The sequence below is a fragment of the Gallus gallus genome, chromosome 3 (assembly GCF_016699485.2).
Source record: "Gallus gallus isolate bGalGal1 chromosome 3, bGalGal1.mat.broiler.GRCg7b, whole genome shotgun sequence".
Taxonomy (NCBI): Eukaryota; Metazoa; Chordata; class Aves; order Galliformes; family Phasianidae; genus Gallus; species Gallus gallus.
Window position 1 is genome coordinate 103,724,916 of NC_052534.1, and position 19,355 is coordinate 103,744,270.

Below are 19,355 nucleotides of genomic sequence, written 5' to 3' on the forward strand. Positions count from 1 at the left end.
TCTAGAATCCTCTCCTGATATTTATTAGTAGCTCCCTTGAGATGGCACTTAAGGCTTAACGTGATTTATATTGCACTCTTTGTATTATTATAGAAATAAAAACAAGAAATGGCATTTTTTCTTGAAGAGTAAATGAGATCTCTCTACGTTAAATATAAAAGCCATTTCAATCAGTGTGTACTAGGGTTAAACTCTGAAGCCATTCCAACTGGAGGCACCAGTAGGTTAGCAGAAACTTCAGTGGGAAGATGATCTATTCATGAAGATGCTCTGTGCATCCATATAAAGATGCAGAAAAAAAATATATACATTTTTAGAGTATTTACTTTAGCTGTTCTTTGCCATGGGCTAGTTACTGTTAACCTCATGTTCTGCCATCGATTCCGCTGTGTGTTGTACTTGGTATCTGACAGTAGAATAGCAATTGGTGTCTCAAAAGAATAAAAATGAAATGTTCAAAACCAACTAAGATCAATTATCCCCTCCTTAAAAAACAAAACATAGACAAAAAGCAGAATAGAATGAGAGTTACATGCCCAATAGCAAGACCATTTGACAAGGATGAGTTGTGGTATTAATAGGGAAAAAATACATTGTTTTCAGTGTGCCCTGTGGGGAACTAGATTTGATTGACCAAAACAACTCCAAATTTATTATTTATGAAATAAATTTGACAGTGAGAATGCACCTTGAGATCCCTTACTTCTCATATTCTGGTCCTAATCCAGAAAAGTTGTTCTCCCATGTGATTTATCTTCTAACAGATGAGCATGGCCCTTTTGAACCGGTCCTCAGTCTAAGCTCAGCACTGTAATGTTGGAAATGGGTTAACCAGTCCCCTCTAGGAGTTGCACAGCACTCAACCCTAAACCAGGACCCAATGTTCTTCTTCCTTCCAGCAGCAGCAGATCATATAAAACACTCTTAGCCTTTTCCAGTGCAAAGTCATCCTAAAAAAAAACTAGGTATTAGGAACAGCAGGTGTGAAATGTTCCTGATGTGTGCTGCACTTCACTGCAGAAAAAAAAACAGAGGTACAGAGGACAGATGGGGGCACGTGGAGATGGGTGCATGCTCAAGGCTGCTCCTATAGCAGGATATACTGCAATAACTTCAAGAGTCAAGAACAGTTTTATGCAGTTTGAGGAGTGTTAGTCCTCTTCATACAACTATTTTTTGAAGTTTAATCTTTCTCTGAATATTTGTGAATGTTTGTGCCTACTTTACTTTATAATAGGAATGAGGTTGAGTACTTATGGCCTTACTGCTTTCTCCTTCGGCCATAGAGCACAAAGAGAAGTTGATGTATTTCATCTGTGTGTAGGATAATCAGGTGGTTAATCAGCTTCTTCTGACTCTGACCTATACAAGACTGGGACTTTAGGGGAAAGTGGATGATGAATAGCAGCTGGAATGGGGATCTGAGCTCTAAATACCATGTTATGTGTTTTGAGTGCATCACCAACCACAGTTGCTTCCAGTCTGTCTGTTAGCCCTCTAATTAACAAACACCTGTGTTTTGGGTGTTTAAGAACTCAGCCTTCTCAAAGCAAAGGTCTCATTTCTAGTACAAACAAGGAAGGAAGGTACCCGGGTGGCTATAAGAAAAAGTTTCATCTGGTGGTTCAGGTACCCATATGTGGGCAGATAAGAGTTCCGTCAGGAGCAATTAGAGGTGGTTGCTTCTAGCTGTTAGCCCACCAATATTTAAGCCTGAAGTTGGCCCCTGAGGAAGGTTTAGTCTGTACTCACCGTCTCACTTCTTGCTGTTGCCTTCAGAAGAGGAGATGGGACTCTACAAGAGGCAAGTCAGTTTTCTACGAAATAGGCAACTAAGATAGGATATGAAGGAAGAGACCTTCCTTCATTACTGTTAATTATGGAAGAGACAAGGTAATTTAATTAGACCAAAAATTCATGGAGGGTGTTATGCTGCTTACTTAAGGGGTTTGGCTTGATCTGGTTGTCTGGCCTTCTTCTGCAGTTATAAGAGAAGACAGGAATGTCCAGAAGGCAATTTATCCCACCTTATGATATAGCATAGTATACATAACCTTCTGAAAGTGCTCATTTTTCATTGCCCAGAGTGAAAGTCCAGTCAGCCAACTTTGATTAGACACCTAAATCGTAGTTGACTAAAGCACATGATCTTTTCCTTCCAGAAATAGTGTTTGTCTGGATGCCAAATACATATGCGTATATAGAGAGAGGAAAATAAAGAGAGAAAAGTTCCATATCTGCATGCCCCTCTTTCAGATTTTCTTATTTAAGCCAATGCTGTAGCTACAGCTCCTTGGTTTGGGAGAGGAGAGGAACAAGTTCTGTGTCCTTCTATCTGCCATAGAAGAAATGGGTGGAAGGTACATGTGTCCTGTGAGGAAGGAAGGAATGGAAAATCCTATTAGGAGGCAGTGTTTTTTCCATCTGTGTTTGGGACAAGTACAGCTGCTGGATAAATGGAATGTCTGATATTTCTGTAACAAAGAGAGCTAGACCGGAACAGTTCAATTTACTGTTTTCTTCCCCTTAATCCAAGCCAAAATGCTGGAACCTCTACCAAATATGACATTAATAATTGGAAGTACTTGATATGAAAGCCTTTTATTGGCCAAAAGGCTGGCTTTTATAAGCAGACTTTAGTTTTATTTCTCTGTGGTCAGTTACTAAAGATACGCAGCTCCCGCCTCATAAGCTTTATCTTTTCAAGGTATCCTTTTAACGATGCTTTCTAATCTTGCAGTCATACTGGCTGCCTAAATTCCAGTAGCACAGAGCAGTAAGTCACATACACAAAGAGCTTCAGTCACAAAGCAAACATTTTTGATGCAGTGTGATCTGGCAAAGCTGTGTTCATCCTTCTTTTCCTAAGGAGCAGAGCCAGTGAGTTCGTGGCCAAATTGCTTTTCCACAATACCTTGCTTCTTTTTGCAAGTATTTCTTTCTAAAATAGGGCTGTATGTACTCTTAGGGCTTGGAGGCAGAGCAGGAAGGCGGGAGGCATAAAGCATTTAAGGTGAAAGGACCAAATTCCTTTTACTTCACACCTACGCTGAAGACAGAGATGTCATTCTGCATTTTACACCGTTGTGAGGAAAGGCAGCATTTGGATGCAAGACAGAGAAACCTGCCGCTATCCATCTGAAACAGTCTGACAAAACTGCAAAGCATTTAGGTGTCTGGAAAACAGACTGTCTGGTTTGTGTTTACGTTGTAAAAAGCCCAAAATGAGAAATAACAGATGAAAGAAAAATCTACTCTTGGTGACCCCTTCATGTTTTCCTGCTTATTAAGAACCCTGCTTTTAGCTCCAGGAGAGGGGAAGGCAGCGTTTCTACATCTGCACGCTTCAGCTCCACCGTAGAGCAGAATGAATGTGGAAACAAATTATAACATTTCTTTGGAAATGGAGATATAGGGAGTTAAAAATATGATGTTGTGTCAGATGCCAGGAGAGGTATAGCGTACGTAGACGGAGCGCCAGTGGTTTCTGTTAAATCATTTAAAGGAGTCTATGGGAATGGGAGGTTGCATGGGAGTATAAAATATTCTTCTTCCTTTTACTGCCTGGGTGCTGGCTTGAATTATGCTATGGACGACATTTTCTCTTAAACAAGGAACTGATAATTACTGTGCAGTCCTGGCAGGGAAAAGAGCCTTCTGCTTTCTGTGCCCCCCTTTCCATGAGCCACACTCACACCCGCGTGTCACAGCTGCCTGCTGGGTTTCAAATTTTGCAGCTGTCGGGCCTTGGAAAACATGTTTTCATCAAGCAAAAATGCATGGGCTTCTACGTAAATGAACTGCAGCTTACAAATATTCAGCAGTGCTAAGGAATTGCAGCCCAACAGTTTCCAGCCCTGAGCATGGAGGGCAAGTGGCTTGGGCTGGATGCTGGTCTGCCAGGTGGGACGGATCCACGTGCCCTGCTCAGAAGAGAATCCCAAGTGAGGAGGACAGGAGGGCTCCTTTTCAAGCCTGGAAGTACCATACAGAAGTGAAGCTTCTGCCTCATAATGGCTGTAGCTCACCAAGACACTGTGCAGAATCACTTAACCTCTCGCTCCTCTCCCACGCTGACAGCATCTCTATTTACTGTAGTGTGGGCTCCTCACTCACATAATTTCCAGACACAACTACAAATCCTGTGAATGTTATCCAAGGAATGACAGACTAACCACCTCTCTTGCTTGGGCTAGACCCATCTGCAGCCATGCAGCTGTCATGCAACTGCTTGTAAGATGCTGGTGCGTGCGACCCACCTGTGTTTACTTACATCTCGCATCCCTGTTAGGCTTGACTGTGTTGAAATTTAGAGGTGAAAGGGAACAGTTATCTAACAAGGTCCAGTTTAAGCTAAGTAGATCAAAGACAAGGAAAAAGACTTCCATAGCGCAGGAGGTAGAGCTATGTTCTTGAAACCTGTCACTTTAGGTAGCTTCCAAAAGCATACCTTGCCTGAAAACAAAAGTAATCAAATCTCTGACTTCAGCATGCTATCAGGTCACACCAGGGATCAGCAGTTCATTTTCTTTTATTTAAATCATCAAGGATTAGCCACTGCTGGATTGGGGTAATGAAATTGAATTAATATGACCAGGTTATGAGCATATCAGATTATGATCCTGTCTTCTTGCTTGCACAGCAGTGGGCTTCGGTGCACTGAGAGTTCAGCAGGGGCACAGGCATGGTCTGAATCACAGAATCATTAATGTTGGAAAAGGCCTCTAAAGTCATTGAGTCCAACTGTCAACCCATGCCCACTGACCATGTCCTTCAGTGCCACATCTCCACGTTCCTTGAACACCTCCAGGAACGGTGACCCCACCACCTCCCTGGGCAGCTGTGCCACTGCATCACCACTCTTTCCAAGCAGAAATGTTTCCAAATATCCAACCTGAACCTCCCCTGGTTCAACTTAAAGCCATTACCTCTCATCCTATCACTGGTTACCCAGGTAAAGACTACAATCCCCATCTCTTCAGCCAGCACTGTCAGTGGAAGAGCAACGTTCCCTTTCCACGTATCCCATGGCTGTAGGTGTTATGATGCGATGCAATTACCTTTTATCGACGTCCAAAGCACAGTCTGCTTCTACATGTGCACCATAGAAACAGCCTGTAGCTGAGTGACAAAGAACCATTGCGTGACAAAATGAGTTCTAATTACTGAAATGGTGATTGGGATCTTTGGGCACTACCATAATCGTTGTATTAGTAATAAGTAATAATTGTGGTTATCATTATTTTATTATTGTTTTCCCTCTAGACATTGCAATGATGAGAAAGACTTGGATAGACTTACCTAGATAATTACTTGTATAAATTTCACCACATTCCTAAGAAACAGATTTATTAGCTGCATAATGCCAGCTCTCTGCTAAGCTGTTTTTCGATGATGTAATAAATATCATTAAAACAAATCAGATTTGGGTTGGTTAAGGGGGTGAGCTTTAAGCTAGATGAGAATAAATTTTCATTCTGTCATTTTGTTTTAAATCTTCCCATGTAAACTACAAAAACCTGTTTGCATCTTTTATTTACCTTTCAGAAACAGTAGCTCAGGCCATTTTGCCAAGTGTTTGCTGAATTAGGCAGCCTGAAGTACTTACAAGCATCTTTAGGGCCCATGCTGGTAATGAATTGGCCTGGTTTTTCCCTTCTCCATCTTATGGGAGTCGGCGCATTCTCAGTCCCTAGCAGAAGTCTAGGTCATGGAATGCTGTTCTTCCAAGGGCACTTGCTGTTCGCTTGTTCATTCACTTGCTTAAGCCAGCATCTTGAAACTTGTCATCTTCTTTCTTAAATCTCAGCAGGGAGGCAGATTTCTGCCTCAGACTGTGATCCCAACGCTGTAGCCTGCCACTGATCCCGCTACTTTAGAATCAGGCTTTACCCGGCAATTAGACTGCATTCCCTCTTTGAATAGCATTAAGGGTATAGATGAGACACGGCTCTTTTGTTAGTTTTGTTTTATTCTGGCCGTGTTGTTTGTGAACAAAAGCATTTGCTGATAATCCCATTGCTCGACTTGGTTTGTAATGATCATTTGTGGGATGGTGAATTAGCGGAAGGCTGCTGCGTGCCCCAGCTCGCAGCCATTCATTTTTCTCATTTCCCTCTGATAGAGCAGGTGCAAGCAGGCAGCATTTGACCCTAATAAGTTAAACCAGTCTTGCCAAATTTTGTTTGCCTGGAACGAGGAGCGTTATTTGTATCAACATCGCGGTAAAAAGTGAGCAAATTGATTTGTCGGTCAGGTAAATTTTCGTGACAAATTGGCAAGCCTGTGTTTAAACAGTGTAATTTATTTAATCTTGTGATTTTACTAGTTCTTTATCATAATCGTACAATAGCGCCATTACAGTATATGTTTTCTTCTCTCATGAGACAGATGGATAGAGGCTGAGGCTCAAAGATAGTATTTCTCTACAAGGTAGTATAACGAAGGCAGAGATTTGCAAGTTAATACATTCTGAGCTGATAAAATAATTCCAAGGGAGAAGCAATGCTGGGGTGTAATTTATTTTTTAAAAATCCTGTTTAATAGAACATTCAGTGCCTTATGACATACATATTGCAATGATGTTGCTCTATAAATGTCCCTTCCTGTCATCATTTACATGATGGATTACCTTGCAGCTGCATAAACTTGAACAACTCAGTAAATAACCTCTGTGCACCGTGTGCACATGCATCTCAGGGTGTGTGTTGTGGGAATGCATGTGGGTCTGTTTGTGCAATGCTGCTTTTATATTTCATGAGCCCGTAATTAGGATAAATCAAGCTCCTCAGTATGAAATACTGCTTTCCATGTAGAGTGGCTTGTCGGTTCTGTCCGTAGCTGAAGGCTGGCTAGAATATAACTAAATTTCTTGTTTTATCTCCCAAGATAAATAGACATGTGGGTTTTGAACCATTTAATAACTCAGACGATGAAAAGTCAAGTAGTGGACAGTTAAGATGCAACAACACGGCACTCTTTGCCTGGAATTTCAATGCTTTAAGGGTTGTGTTGCACAGTAAACAAGATACTCTGTCTAAATTGTATAGACTTGAACAGGAGTTTTTAATGAGCACATAGCTAACAGACTCTTAAGCCTCAAGAGAAGCTGCCTGTCCCAGCCTGGAGTCCTTTTTCAGTAATCAAAATAATTTGACCAAGATAAAAAGAAGAAGCTTCCCTTCATTTAAGTGTTTCATCTTACATAAAAATCTTGGATTTCCTGTTTTCTATAGACCAAAACACTGGAGAGGGAACAAAACAATCTAATTTGATTTTTTTTTCCCCCTATCCTGGTAGCAAATATTTTGCTCCAGTGGAATGGAGACACAATTAATGTAGGGTAAACGTTGATGTTTCCAATTATGAAAGGAAGCTAGCAGGATCAGGGTGTCAAGCTGATGGGGCAGATTCTGGGAGCACACAAGATGATGAGGCCAACAGGCAGCTGCCAGGCCAGGACACTGCTTTGCCCCATGCAGGGTGAGACCAACCCCAAAATATGTGCCTCAGAAGCACATATTGGGATGGAGCTGGAGCTCCTGCGTGTGTGCTGGCAGTCCTGTAGAGTGCTATTATTAGCTAAACCTTGTGCTTTTTGTGGAGGTTATTGTGATTCCTGGGCTGTATGAGATCCTAAGAAATAGAATGGAGGATTGGAACTAGATGATCTTCAAGGTCACTTCCAACCTAAGCCATTCTGTGATGATGATTATAGTCAGAGATACCATTGTTTCTTCAATTGGATTTCCAGGACTAGTCTGATTTGGGAACAGGTTGCCCACTGAGGCTGTGGATGGCCCCTCTCTGGAAGCAATCCAGGCCAGGCTGGATGGGGCTGTGAGCAACCTGGTCAAGAGGGAGGTGTCCCTGCCGACAGCAGGGAACTACGTGAGCTTAAATGTCACTTCCAACCCAAATCATTGTGTGATTATATGATTTCCTGCAGTAAGCAGCAGATAATGGTGGCAGGCTCCCTGCAAGCTGATGGGCCATGGGGAGGGAGAAAGCAAAAGGCACTCACCAAGTCCTATGTGCCACTCGCTCTTAGCTTCAGCAGTCGTAATTCTGAGAGTGCCTTTATTTTACAAGATAATCATTTATGTCAGTAGCATCTACATCATACCTTTTAGCCCACAGCACAGTGAGTCATATGGCTTCCGATGTAAATAGGTGTCACAAACTGTGTCAGGCCTCCTGTTCCCAGCAAGGCAGTCTGGGAGGAAGTTGAACCAACTGTTCCTAGTCAGTAATGTACATTTACATAAAACGTTTCACATTTTTCATGTTTATCCTGTGCAGATGGCTCCATTTTGAACATCCAGAATTTGTTTTGACGTTGTGACTGTAGCTTGTAAACAGAGAGTTGGCTGGCATCTGCACCGGGGAAAGGTAGCTCTTTGCTTTTCATCTAAAATGGAGTGAGGCTGTAGCCAAACGGTTAGTCAGTCATGTTGGGATCTGGCTGAAGGCAGCATGTCCAACCCATGAGGGAAGCCCAAATCAGGGATGATAGCGTTGACCATAAGTTGACAAATGGATGCACTCGCAATGTTTCACTTACACAGCTGCTTTAGCCAGGCTCTAAATTCAGCTTTGCAACTCAAAGCATCTCACTATTAAATGCTTTGAACCAAATCACACAGAAGCTCCGCGAAGTGAATGTGTTGATACAAATAATGCAGTGAGAAGGCATACGTACACCTGTATTTATAACTCAAGGTGCAGAAAGCTCACTTGCATCCCCTACTTAGCTTGAGAACACCAGTGCTGAATCTTGTCTTTCTGTATTACTTGTATGGAAATGATTTTGAAGGACAAACGAATACCAAAAATGTAAAGCTCTCTACTCACACTTGTGGTCAGATACACTCCAATCTTGCAGGTGAGGTTTTCGGGTTGTTTTTGTTGCTGTTGCTACCAGTATTTAGACACTAGAGCTCTTTTGTATACATCAGTTAACAGAAAGGGACACCAATTTTATTCTGTTATTTGAAAGAATTTGAGCCACCTTCTGCTTTAAAAGGCACCCTGTGTCTCTTTCACCTTTACTTTAAGTAATTAAATTGAAGGATAGACAGCCAGAGCATGTTCAAAGCCTTGCCTTTATTTTGTCAGACCTAATTATTCCAGACAATACAAAATATTTTTCTGCAGCCCCCCTCTTATCCACTGAGGGTATATATGTGCTTCCTGCTTATCTGTTGGTTCAGTTCTGCTTGCACATTGCTCAGGTCTGTCACCTTGCTGGAGAAACACATGATTTGTAAATCTGAAAGAATTCCCCAACAGCTACCATAAAATTAAGCTGTTAAGGAGCTCTCGTGGCTTGTTTAAATGTAGACCTAAACAAACCTCTTTGCTGTTTAGCCCAAGATTAATCTTTTAAAAGTCCTGTTCTAAATCACTTCCTAATTTTAATGAGTTTATATATCAGCCTTTGCCAGATTTTTACTGTCGCCGTTCTCAAAGATTACAGCAGTGATAAAGATAGGACTAAAATTGTTTATTATATATTATTCTTCAGAAGCACAACTTTTTCCCCCAGAGGCTGTTGGGAGAGTTATTGATTTTCTGCCACAGCATGAAATGTGTGACCTTTATAATATGAGCAATGATTACAGGGCCAATAAAATGACATCATTCTATTTAAACTTCAGAGTTCGCAGGGCAAATAGCAGCTTGTGCCACGTTTGGTGATGTCCGTGTAAGTGTACATTGCCTGACTTCAAGCGAGATGGAAGCACTGAGCAGGTGGGCTATCCAAAATGCCCACTGTTTTTGCCTGGCGGGCAGGAACAGCAATATAGCTCTGCCAAGAGGAACTATAGCTTTTCACAGCTCTTAGGGCAGGAAGTCAATGATGTTCTCAGGGCTGGCATTTCTAAGAGGGACTTTTCTAATTGTTTGCTGCTACTGATGTTACTGACAAAACTCCTGATGTGAGACAAGATCAGATATTTGGAGCACTGCTTTCATACATATTTTCCCCAATCAACTGTGTTTGGTATTACAAGGCTAAAATCTGTTCTTGTAATGCAGTTTTGTCATTCACTGCAGTTCCTTCACAGTAACTGAGGATACATTGCAGATATATGAAGTGTAGCTGTTGAAAGCATATTGATATGGATGGGTTGATGGTTGGACTAGATGATCTTAGTGCTCTTTCCAAACCTTAATGTTTCTATGATATTCTAATACAAATGAAAACCAGGAATACAGAAAGCTTCACAAGCTCTGGGCAGGCTTGGAAAGGGGATTCTGCAAGCTGCTTCACTGAAATTGTTGTAGAAGATGAATTTCTGGAATCTATTTCCCACATCAGTCACATCAGCCTGTTTCCACACACTATTTTCTTCTGTTCCTTCAAAAACTCGTTTTGGATCCATCAAAACTTGCTTCAACCCACTCCCACCCCATTCTCCATCCTGTGCTGCTGAGCCCAACCGGCTCCCAGCAGATTCCCATTTGCTCCAGCAGGGCCACGACACTGGGGTGCTCACTGCTCGGATAGCACATGCCAGCCATCATCAAGGAAGGAATAGGGATAATTTTCTTTCCCATTTCTGGCTCATTGTGTAATATCAATAATCTCTGTAGCTTTGTATTATATTTGCCGTAAGTGGCTCTAGTGATTGATTAAACACCTTAGCTTTTCTTTGGCATTTAATCAATTGCAGCAGCAGCAGTTTATTGCTTGGTATATTACAAAGTAAAAGAGATTATTACTTAATTATTCTGAAAAATAGCAGCTTGCAGTTGTTGCTCGCATCGGTACGTGTCTGTGCTAGCATGGGTGTCACATCATCTTTTCCTTTGTGCCTCCTCAACTCTGCTCTGGGGGAGAGCTCACAGCTCCCTGGGCAGCTGTCACAGGGTCACACGTAGACCTTCACACAACCATCGCCAGCACGGTGCAATTAGTGGCATTAAATAAATAATTGCTTACAGAGGGGCTTCCCGCAGTGCCAAGAGCCCGATTCTGTCTCTTTCTGGATCCCTCCAAGTCTCACTTAAATTTTAAGCAATGTCCTTATTAACGAGCCCACCTGAATGTGAACTCACTGTCAGGTACTAAGCACTTCTGGAAGCAATTCAGCAAGAATTACATTGGTACCAGGAGGCATCTTGATAGCCCAGGGTGCAGCAGCGGATGTGTGCACAACTGGAGATAAATCAGATACAACAAATGTTATTGCTGTCTGAGCGTGCGAAGGAAAAAATAATATTTTGTGACATCCTCTTGAGGATCGAGGAAACGGTGACTCTTCTGTTTTCACACCTGAGGTTTTCTGCCTTGAGTGCAAAATTGAATTCATATGCAACAGTTCAGAAGGAATACTGCGGTGTGATAAACCATAAGGACTCAGGGTAGCACTCACATCTCTGCCTGTAGGGATGCCACAGGTAACATGGTCATTCTTAACCATCTGCGTGTGGAGTAGGATCTAACCAACCCATGGTTTAGAATTAAAAAATGGCATTTACTTCTTTGCTTTGCCCCTAACTTTCTCTGTGATCATAGGCAAGTACTTTTCTTTGCCTCAGTTTTCTTTTGTGAATGGGAGTAACTGCTGTTCATTACCTTAGAGAAGCATACAGAATTTAAGTACTGCTTGCTGCTGTCCCATTGTGACAATGGATACCATGTAAGTTCTGTCAGTAGGAAAAAAAAAAGAAATCTTTAAAGCTCTGGTCCTGTAAAGATTCACATGAACCACAGCAGTGTGCTTGACTCGAACAGTACTAGTCAATGGGAGATCAGTCACAATGCATCCACTGAATGTTTTAAGCATTTCCCAAAATTATATATTGGATGGAGTGGGGTGATGGGGGTGGCAAATTCATAATTTTTGTATGAGGGAATAAAACTGAAGCTAGTATGCTACTTATTTTTGGTCTACATAGTAGTTGAGGTCTGACCATCACCTTTCTAGGCAGCTTTGTGAATCCAGGAGGTTGGTAGTGCACTTGTTCATGCTTCAAGCTGGCGTTGCCTGTGAATAGTGATGCTTTGGCCAGTCTGTGTAAGTCGTGCAGAATCGTATGCTGGTTTTGTGTTGTTCGTGCAATGGCTTTTGCAAGTACTCTAGCAGAATTGGAGCGAGCAGACGTTGACTGTCCAGTGACTAGGAGAAGTTCATGTTTCTTTGAGAAGGTGCTGGATGGTCCTAACCATTAAAAGAATTTATTTTCTTACTCCAACAGATTTCCCCTCCCTTCCTTGATGTGACAAAATTTATTATCACTTTTGTCTTTCAGGTGTAACCTGTCTTTAGTGTTGCAGACACATCAGCCAACCATGCATTAAGAACTGGGCCCTTACTTTAATTCAGTATAATTTTCTTTTTGTCCAATAATTTCACAAGCACTAATCCACACTTCAAATGCAGGAGATACTTTGATTTCCCAAATTGTTCAGCACTTCATGCAGGAAAAACCGTAGGCCACAGTCATGAAACTCCTAGAGGATGGCTGCTGGCTTCCTGTGGCAGAGCTGGTTGTTGTTTTCCCCCCTCTCCCTACTTTGCTCTAACCATTTTGTCTGTCTATCTTGTCTTGTATTCAGTTTTCAAAGCAATTGCCATGAAGGGCTTCCTTTTTTTAGTGCCTAAAGGGAACAATAGATTTTTAGAATAAGTGTATCGATTTATATGACTATTTGTTAATGCATATCCTATCTGTGATATATACACTTCAATATAACGTACAGAGAAGTTCAAGCTAAGTAGAAATTAATATTTATTATTGTTATTTCTGATGAAAAGGTCTTTAAATGTATCTTTAAATGGACATGACATTTAAAATTATTTCAGTACTGGATTCCTGAAAAACTAGATGACCTTTTCTCTTGAAATTGGAGAGGCTTTTTTCCTTAACAGTTATATTATGCACAGAAGATGAGATGTTAACCGAGATGTTAAAATGTATTGTTTCCCTTTGAAAGCTAATCCTGTTCCTCATTTTCATTAATGTTGGCTCATTCGTTTTTCTTTCTTTCCTTTCCTTTCCTTTTCTTTTGCAACTGTTTTTGCATGAAAATGCAGAGTAGCAATAAGCAGATTTTTCTAAGACTTGCTTTAAGACTCTTCTCTTTCAGATCCAGTTAAAGTTTTAAGTTCAGTTATTTTAAAATTCATATTCCTCGGTTCCGTAAACAAAAAAAAAAAAAAAAAAAGAGGAGAAATATAATGAGGTGCAGAGCAATTTTCTAGCCCTCACTAATCTAAATGCCAACAAAATGGGGATGGCGTAATGTTCGTAATTTCATTGTCTGCTGTTACCAGGTCACCAAGAGACAGTAGCAGAAGCGGGGAGAAGCTGGAATTGGCCATGTCCAACCTCACTGCGGATGTCCTGGAATTACTCCTGGAGTTTGTTTATACAGGTTCTTTGATCATAGATTCAGCCAATGCAAAAACTCTCCTGGAAGCTGCCAGCAAGTTCCAGTTTCACACTTTCTGTAAAGTCTGCGTTTCGTTTCTAGGTAAGAATCATTTCATCTAGTGAGGTTTTAAGGTTTACTTCACTTTAAGGTTTGTAAGACTTTCTTTTAACTCTTAAGAGATAATAATTAGGAAAGAGTTAAATGTAATTAATAAAAAACAGCAACCATGATTTATTTGGGTTGAGGATTGAATGCCGACAAATTGGATTATGGAAGATAATCTGGAGAAGTATAGCCTGTTGTATGAGTGACAATAGCTTTCACATCTTGGATAGGCTCTTCTGTTGAATCTTGTTTTATGATTGGTACCATGGTGACATCTTGTTTCACAGACACTGATCTCTGTATGGATACCTGACTATAATACACAAGTTGTTTATAACTATGACAGCAAATGTTGGGTGTTGCGCCTGTCAAACAATGTTGAAGTTGGAGGGAGAGTCCCAGAGAGGAGTCAGGATCTTCAATTTTCTTGCATCCGTGAGAAAATCCTTCCAGTGTTCTTGTAAACAAAGTCTGATTGAACTACTGCAGGTTGAATGTTTGCAGGATTTGCTCTTTCATATAGAGAGAAGGTCTGATGCATGCATATCCTTACAAATAGTGGATAGGAATGAATGATTCGTCTGCTCTTCTCTGGTAACTGTTGTACCCTATGTGCGTGACAAGTGTTTGTCCCAGTGAGTGTATGGAATAACCTCATGCCAGTCCCTCTGTCCATTTCCAATGATCCCATGTGAAGCCCATTCTTCTAATCCACAGTACCATGTCATTCTGCTCTTGCATTGCCATGTATCTTCCAGCACACACATTTCAAAACCATCCAGTGTTACCAGATCAGTTTAGTGAGCTTTACTGGTCCATATTGGAACCAGCCAGCCCCATTTCTGTCATGGCAGAACAGGAACCAGAGGTGGAACTCAACTGAAAATCACATTGGTCCAAATTCCTGTATCACATGCCACTGCCTTAATAACATGGCTATAATTTCACTTAACAATACAGTAATCATTTATAAATTATTGATTAACACAAACTTATTGACACAAAAAAAAAAGAAAGAAAAAAGAGAGCTTTATCTTATATGACTTACTTCTCATGTCCACATTCCAATACATATGTTTTTTGACATCTGGTTTCTACAGTCCCTCAACCCCTCGCCTGGCGTGGGAGACGTCATTCTATTTGAATTCCAAATTTATCTTCAACCCACATGACCCACAGGTTCTTCCTAGTCAATTTTTGCTAAAAATAGACACAAATTGCAGCATGTGAAAGATGAAACTTAAGAAAATGTCACACATTAAAAAAAACAAACAAACAAACAAAAAAAAACCTCAAATGAGTCCTGTTGTCTACAGTGTTAATTCTCACTGCTAATCTGGCCTGCTGGCAAGATTAGTGGTGTGACCAGGCTGGTACCACTGCAGGCATTCAGTAAAGAATGTATGCTATTGTATTCCCTTCTTCTTTCCATTTTTTTTATGTCCCATTTCTACGTCTGTTCTCAAATGTGTGGATAATGGCAAAATGAAAACTATACTTTGCAATTCCGCTGTGTTGGTTGTGCAGTTTGAGTGAGGGCTCTGGATGTAGCATTGCTTTCCCCCAGCTTCTCTTCACCGCTTTTCATTATGAGATCTTATGGCCTTTCTTGGAAGAGGAGATGTGTTTAAGTTGCACTGTCTCTAACGCTTCAACCACAAAAACAAAATACATTTATTTCACTAAATCAATGTAAGATTTCTCCTTTCCGATATTTAATATTTGAATTCAGTGAACCATGTTATGGTGTGAAATAGTAGAGTTGGTTATAAGTTCAGTGATATATGGGGAGTCGCTGGAATTTTGTATTCTCATTTGGAGAATTCATGGAGTGTAATTGCTTATTTTTATTTATAGCTGTGACTGAATTGCACTGCAGAGATAGTATAGCATTTGCCATGTAAAAATAAAATTAAAGAAAAGCATTTTGCTTTCTCTGTAGCTTTTCATCCCAGCCACTTCTGCTCCCTCCCAGCAAAGCAGAAGTATTGTAAAAATGGGGGGGGGGGTAGGGATTTCCAGGGTTTCTGGCAGATTAAAGATTATAGAGTGATCCTCTCTCATATATAATCATGTCTAAACTGCAAGAGAAGTGGAAGGATAAGTGAAAATAAAAAAAAAAGAAATTGATTGGCCTGTTGTGCACAGCATAACAACATCCCAGGTGAAATTTGGATCATCCTTTTTAAACAGTGAGTCTCCAGGAGGATCCTCCTTGGATAATGTCCATACAGCTCAAGCATCTCCAGAAGTGTTGCTCTGGGCAGAGGCACCTTGAATCTATTCACACTTTCTGGTAGAAACCTGTTGCAAACGTGCTCAGATGACTGTTCCGTTTCAGTAAGAGATTTGTTAACCAACTTCACTAGGCTAATTATAGCCATGTTCTCTCCTTCACACATGCTGTCTCCTCTGCTTTTGTCTAGACCATGCAAAGTGACAACAGTTTCTCAACTGATGCAACAATGCTGACAAGTTCATGCAGGTGCCATATGATAGCTGGGCAAATGTTTGCAAACTGGTCAGGACATCATAGGTATTTCCTCTACCCATATGGCTTAAGACTTGAGAGATTTTTCTTTTCTTTTTTTCGTATTTCTTTTACAATGAAATGATGCTACCATCACAGTCGTGGCTCAATTCAGATTTCAGGAGGTCCATCAGTACCACAGTCTGGGCTGTGATGGAGAGACCCCCATTGCAGGAGTGAACACACTGTGAGTTCGCATTTCTAACTGTCACTGAAAGTCTACAATTATGCTTCCTTCAAGTCTAAAGAAATTGGTGGAACCTGTTAGATTCATGGAGGAAAGAGCAGGAGCTCTGTCTTCAGTGTCTTGGAAGAAAAGCACAAAGCGTACAAAGGGAATGAGTGGGAGCTATGAGAAAAGCTTAATGAAGGACCAGTAACCTCCATTAATGGACATAAGCACCCAATGGTAGAATAGGCTTTTATGGTTCTTACGAATTCAAGAAAATGTTGCAGGTAATCTTTGTTTATCCATGGTAGAGAATTTCCAGCCAAATGGAGAACCACATTGGCCAGTGCTGGAGAAACTAGAGCATGAACCTTTTCTGGAGATAGGAGATAAAAGGAACATTCTCACTGTAGAACTGAAATCTTTGGGACAGTGAATGCATCCATAAATCTTCCACATCTTGCTTGTGTTTGTGTGCTTTTGACATTGGCAGAAATAACTGAGAAAGAAATAAGATCCCTATCAGAATGACCACAGTGTATGCTGAGAAGTGCAGGTTTTATGCTAACTTTGAAGATATCTAAGTCATCATCTAGAAACCATCTCTAAGTGAAATACTAAATGCACTCAGAGGGATCTTGTGCCAACCACTGATCTTCCATTCTACTGTTACCATAGTCTCACTCAGTAGTTCTTCTGACATACCATCTACTCTAGAGGACTTTATCTCCACTCTTCCATTCATTGCCATTTAAGAAGCACAATCTTAGCAATCTGCTGGCTGGTTTTCTCATGCTGACTTAGTAGATGATTCCAAAATTGCACGTAACACAAGTGGAGAATACTTGTTGCTGATCTGCAATATTACATGGAGACAAATATGATATCCAACACTGACTCCTACCAGTGAGAACCTGCTATATTACATCTGATATCCTTAAAGCCGATAAAGCCATTTCTGTCACAAACCGTCCTTGAATGCTGTCTCAGTAGTCGTGTTCTGAATGAATTCAAGGTGAAATTCCACAAAAATGTGTTGTTCCAAGTCAAGTGTCACTGTGACAAAAACAGCGATCATTGTAACCACATCAGCATCCAAAGAAAAATGGCTCAGCAGCAGATGGGGCAGAACTGGTCCTTAGCTGTCTTTGTCCTGTTTGCTTTTGACTGGATGTACCTCTGGGATTGCTTGGGATTGGCTGTATTATGTAATGGGATTTTGTAGGTAAGCAGCCATTTAGGCTTCCTTTATAGTCAGTGAAGAGTAAAAGGCACTGGCAGGGCATGATTCTGCTCATCCTGAAGTGGAGATCCAAAATATTATCAGATAAATTGCCTCTTGGAATTGTTCATTTCTGAGTGTAACAGGCTACTGTTGTGGTTACTGAGTTGGACCCAGCTGGAATGGAGAGAGATCAATCTTGGCCCCAGATTAACAAACAGAGGGTGTGTTTCTTCAGTTCATGAGAAGATTTTCCCTATACCCCCATAGCTGTTGCCCCAACTTCTGTCTCAATCCACTGGAATGAGTTTCACCAGTTCACGTGCCAGTCTTCATCTTAAATAACATCATTGTGCCCACCTTGCTGTGATACTCACCTCTTCAAAAGTGCTAAACCATGAAGAACTGCATCACCAGCTTCCTGAATATACCACAGTCTGCAACTCCCCAGGACCTCACTCTGAATGGCTTTACACTACTTGTTGAATCAGACAGGGAAAATGTCATTTGGGCCTGCCATCCATCAAGCAGTTTCGGGGAAGAAGGTGTGAATCTCTGCAGCAATATGTGGAGCTGCATATTGCACCAGGGCTGCATCAACACAACAATACAGGAGTCAGAGAAATTTATCCAGATGAGAAGAAATCAGCTGCAAGCTGTGCTTTTTCTGCCCCATGCTTCAGGCTCAGCTGGGGAAGATACGAGAATCTGTCCTGACAGAGGCAGAGCTAGGCCCTCCAAGGGAAAGATGCATTCTTGCAGGTCTTTTCCATTGTGTGCTAGTAAATGGATGCACAATGAGTCAAACCTGATTATTTCCTTGATTATAAACCTTACGAGGATGAGGTGGGGCAGTGTCAAATTTGTCTTTGACTTGGAGGTTTGCCAAGCAGTGATGAGAGGCTCTGTTAGGTGATTATTTTACCCACAGCCATACGTATACACGAAGCTGGTGCCAACAGACAGAACCAAAGGCCTCTGAAGAGATTTTTGGTTCTTTTATTGGAAAAGCAGAAATTTTGGGAGCTTTGTGCTTCAGCTATCAGTTTGCAGCCTGTCTCTGGGCAGGCTGTGAGTGACAAAATCTACTGACAGAAAGCAGTGCCGCTGTTCCGGTGTGCTTGAGGAAATGGGCTCCTTGCAGTCAGCACAATCAGCTGATGCAAAATGAGATAGCCTTCTTTCAAGATGGTTAGATATGCAGAAGAAAATAAATTATTTTTAAAAAAATGATTTTATTAAAAAAGAAAAAAAAACAACAACCCACACACAGAAGGGGATGTCTTCGAGCTATACCAGGTTAAAAAAAAAAGGGTCATAATCCCATTTTAATAAAAGCCACGTATAGATAGCATGCAGGTTTTACATCTGGTGAAGGCAGAATCTGAGTGTAGGGACAAATCACTGAGCATTTCCAGTGGAGGCAGTGCGAGGGGAGTTGTGCTTCAAGAGGTTTGGGGCTATCCGACATTCTTCTCCAGTGCTCTGAAATAATGCACTGAGCTATGACACTGTCCAAATGGGATGCACTTTTTTTCTGGCAGCACAGAACTCTGCCACCAGTCCTGATGCAGACTATCGGGTGGTGACGCACTGGAACAGGTTGCCCAAGGAGGCTGTGGATGCCCCATCCCTGGAGGCATTCAAGGCCAGGCTGGATGTGGCTCTGGGCAGCCTGGTCTGCTGGTTGGTGACCCTGCACATAGCAGGGGGATGAAACCAGATGATCATTGTGGTCCTTTTCAACCTAGGCCATTCTATGATTCTATGATTCTAATGAATTCTGTCTCCCCCTCTATTTTCTCTTCTTTTCTTTTTTTTTCTGTCTTACATCTTACAGAATATAGCAATAGTGGCTTGCTTAGCAGAATCTGAGAAAAAAATCGAGTTCCTCTTATGAATTTCTGAAGTTGGTGGGTTTTTCCTGAAAGAGAAAAAAAGT

At 41.3% G+C, this 19,355-nt stretch overlaps 1 protein-coding gene across 11 annotated transcripts in view; it reads left to right on the forward strand.

Annotated features, from left to right (window-relative positions):
• The window catches only part of KLHL29 (kelch like family member 29), a 415,168-nt gene that overhangs the window by 333,329 nt on the left and 62,484 nt on the right, over nucleotides 1-19,355 (forward strand). For all 11 annotated transcript variants that reach the window (XM_025149101.3, XM_015285050.4, XM_015285051.4 and 8 more), the window contains one exon: nucleotides 13,287-13,486. In XM_025149101.3, coding sequence (XP_025004869.1) covers nucleotides 13,287-13,486 — 200 coding nt within the window. The remainder of the gene's footprint in view (nucleotides 1-13,286; nucleotides 13,487-19,355) is intronic.